This window comes from Patagioenas fasciata, unplaced genomic scaffold (genome assembly GCF_037038585.1).
Source record: "Patagioenas fasciata isolate bPatFas1 unplaced genomic scaffold, bPatFas1.hap1 Unplaced_296, whole genome shotgun sequence".
Lineage (NCBI taxonomy): Eukaryota > Metazoa > Chordata > Aves > Columbiformes > Columbidae > Patagioenas > Patagioenas fasciata.
Window position 1 is genome coordinate 25,001 of NW_027288728.1, and position 2,500 is coordinate 27,500.

Genomic DNA, 2,500 nt, shown 5'->3' on the forward strand with positions numbered 1-2,500 from the left:
TGTATTCCAATTTCCCCGCGTGTTTTACATATTTTTTTAAAACTTTTATTTATTGTAATTTATTGAAATGTATCAGACGTTTCCGCCTCCGCTTGAGCCATTCCCGACGAGTCCCTGAAAAATGAAGGCCCGCGTGAATGCGTAACCAGCGCGTGATGAACGCGTTAACGGATCGATCGGCGTGTGTCCCCGCGCCCCCCGCCCCGAGAGAGCCGTGAAAAAAAAGGCACGCACACCCCGCCCGCTCCCCCTTTCTTCTTTATTCTCCCGTCTTCGGGTAGCCTTTTTTATTTTCCTTTTGCTTTTTTGACTATTTATTTATTTATCTGTCAATTGTTTGGTTTTGTGTGTGTGTGTGTGTGTGGTTTTTTTGTTTGTTTTACGTCTTCGTTTTCTTTCACCGACCGTTCGTTTTTGGTTTGGTTTGGCTTGTAGACGTACGTACGCCTTTTCTCCAGCCGCCTTTTTTTTTTGAATTTACGCTTTCGGTTTCTGTCACCGACTTCACACACACCCCCCCCGCCCCCCCTTTTTTTTTAACTCCCCCCCCCCCCCCGTTGCCGGTGGGCTACGGACCGAGCACAGGCGGCGGCCTTCCCCGGCCCCAACCACCGCCTGCCCGCCCCAGTCCGCCGCAGCGAGCCCGGCCGCCCATCCGCGCCCAGAGTTCCTCCCCACCCCCCGCCCCGGCCTTTCGCCAGCGAGTTCGCCTCCCCCCCGGGAAGCCGGGGCGTCCCTGCCGGCTCCGTGCCCGGGGTGGACGGGGGTGGACGGCGCGGGGGGGTGGACGGAGGGCGGGGGGGGGGGGCACGCGGGCGTCCCGCGGTTTCTCAGCCCCGCTGTCGGAGGCCTAACCCCCTCACCTGCCCGTGCTGCCGCCTCCCGCGCTTCTTCCTCGGTGGCTCGCTCGCTCGGTCCCTCGGCCCGCTGCCCGCCCCGGCCGCGGGCTGAAGAAGAAACCGACCCCGCCAGCGGCTTTGCCTCCCCCCGGGGAGGCATAGAGACACCGCGTCCCCGTCCCCGTCCCCCCGTCCCGGCCCGCCTGCCTCCCTGCCTACCCGCGCGCGGGGTTCCTCGGCCGATCGGCAAGACGCTCCTGCGCTGGCCTCCCCGCGACCGCCCGCCCGGCGGGCTTGACTCCGAGCGACTGACCGTTGGGCACCTGGCGGGGGGCAGGGGGCCGGTTGCCGGGCGGCGGGGAGAGCGCGCATGCGCGGCGCGCGCAGTTGCCGACCCCCTCCGGCCCTTCCCGCGGGTGGGCCGGAGGGGGCGGGGGGCAAGGCGAGGGCGGGAGAGACCGCGCTTTGGGGTGGGGGCGGGGAGGGGGGGTGTTTGTGCTCGCCGTGCAGTCTGAGCCGGAAGACGAAGTGAAATTATACGGCGGCGGCGGCGGCAGGTGCGGGTGGGGGGCACGACGACACCACCACGACCCCGCCGCCCCTGCCGAAATAAACCCCCACCAAAAAAAAAATAAAACACCGCCACGAAACCCGCATCCCCACGCCACTCGCGAGCCCCGAAACTCCAGACACGGACTCGCCGAGCGTGTGCACGGATCGCGAGGGTCGAAAAGCTCGACTCGTAGAGTCGCGTACACTGTCCCGCAGCCACCCGCGAGAGGCTCGCTCGGTCGCGTCCAGATCCTGTCCCTGCGTAGGACCAACCGCCCCGCCGTTCCCAGCCTCCGTCATCCAGCCGCTTCTCGAAGAGCAGGACGGGCTCGGGGCCGTGACCGCCTCTCCGCCGGGGCCCGTGGCGGTGCTCTGCCGCCCTCGGGGCGAAGAGCCTTGTTTTTGCTTTTTTTTTTTTTTTTTTTTTTTTTTTTTCCTGTGTGTGTGTGATTTCCGACCGTCCGACCTCAACGTCCCCCGGCTCCTTGTTCCCGCCTTTCCCTCCCTCCCTCCCTCGGGTTCTGTCGTTGCTCCTCAGCAGCGGAGAGGAAAAACACCACGTCGGCGCCGAACCCTAGGGTCGGGACAAGAGGGACGGGGCGACCAGCGTATCGCACGCCCTTCAACCTCGAGAACTTGCCGGGGGGCCGCGTAAAAAGCAGCAGGACGCTCAGCCCTCCTGCCCCGGCAGGTCGACCCTCTCGCGAGCGCGGCCGGACGCCGGGTCCGTCCGAGCCCCGCCGGTCCGGTCCGGTCCGGTCCGGTCCGGTGCGGTCCGGTTCGGTTCAGTTCAGTCCTTTCCCGCCCGTCCGGTCCGGTCCGGTCCAGTTCAGTTCAGTCCTTTCCCACCGGTCCGGTCCGGTCCGGTCCAGTTCAGTTCAGTTCAGGCCTTTCCCGCCCGTCCGGTCCGGTGCGGTCCGGTCCGGTTCAGTTCAGTCCTTTCCCGCCCGTCCGGTCCGGTGCGGTCCGGTCCGGTTCAGTTCAGTCCTTTCCCGCCGGTCCGGTCCGGTCCGGTCCAGTTCAGTTCAGTCCTTTCCCGCCGGTCCGGTCCGGTCCGGTCCAGTTCAGTTCAGTCCTTTCCCACCGGTCCGGTCCGGTCCGGTCCGGTC

At 65.6% G+C, this 2,500-nt stretch overlaps 1 protein-coding gene across 1 annotated transcript in view; it reads right to left on the reverse strand.

Annotated features, from left to right (window-relative positions):
- The window catches only part of LOC139826830 (uncharacterized), a 6,558-nt gene that overhangs the window by 3,108 nt on the left and 950 nt on the right, over positions 1–2,500 (reverse strand). The window contains exons 3-4 of the mRNA XM_071803241.1: positions 1,059–1,921; positions 562–947 (exon numbers count right to left, since the gene is read on the reverse strand). Coding sequence (XP_071659342.1) covers positions 562–947; positions 1,059–1,921 — 1,249 coding nt within the window. The remainder of the gene's footprint in view (positions 1–561; positions 948–1,058; positions 1,922–2,500) is intronic.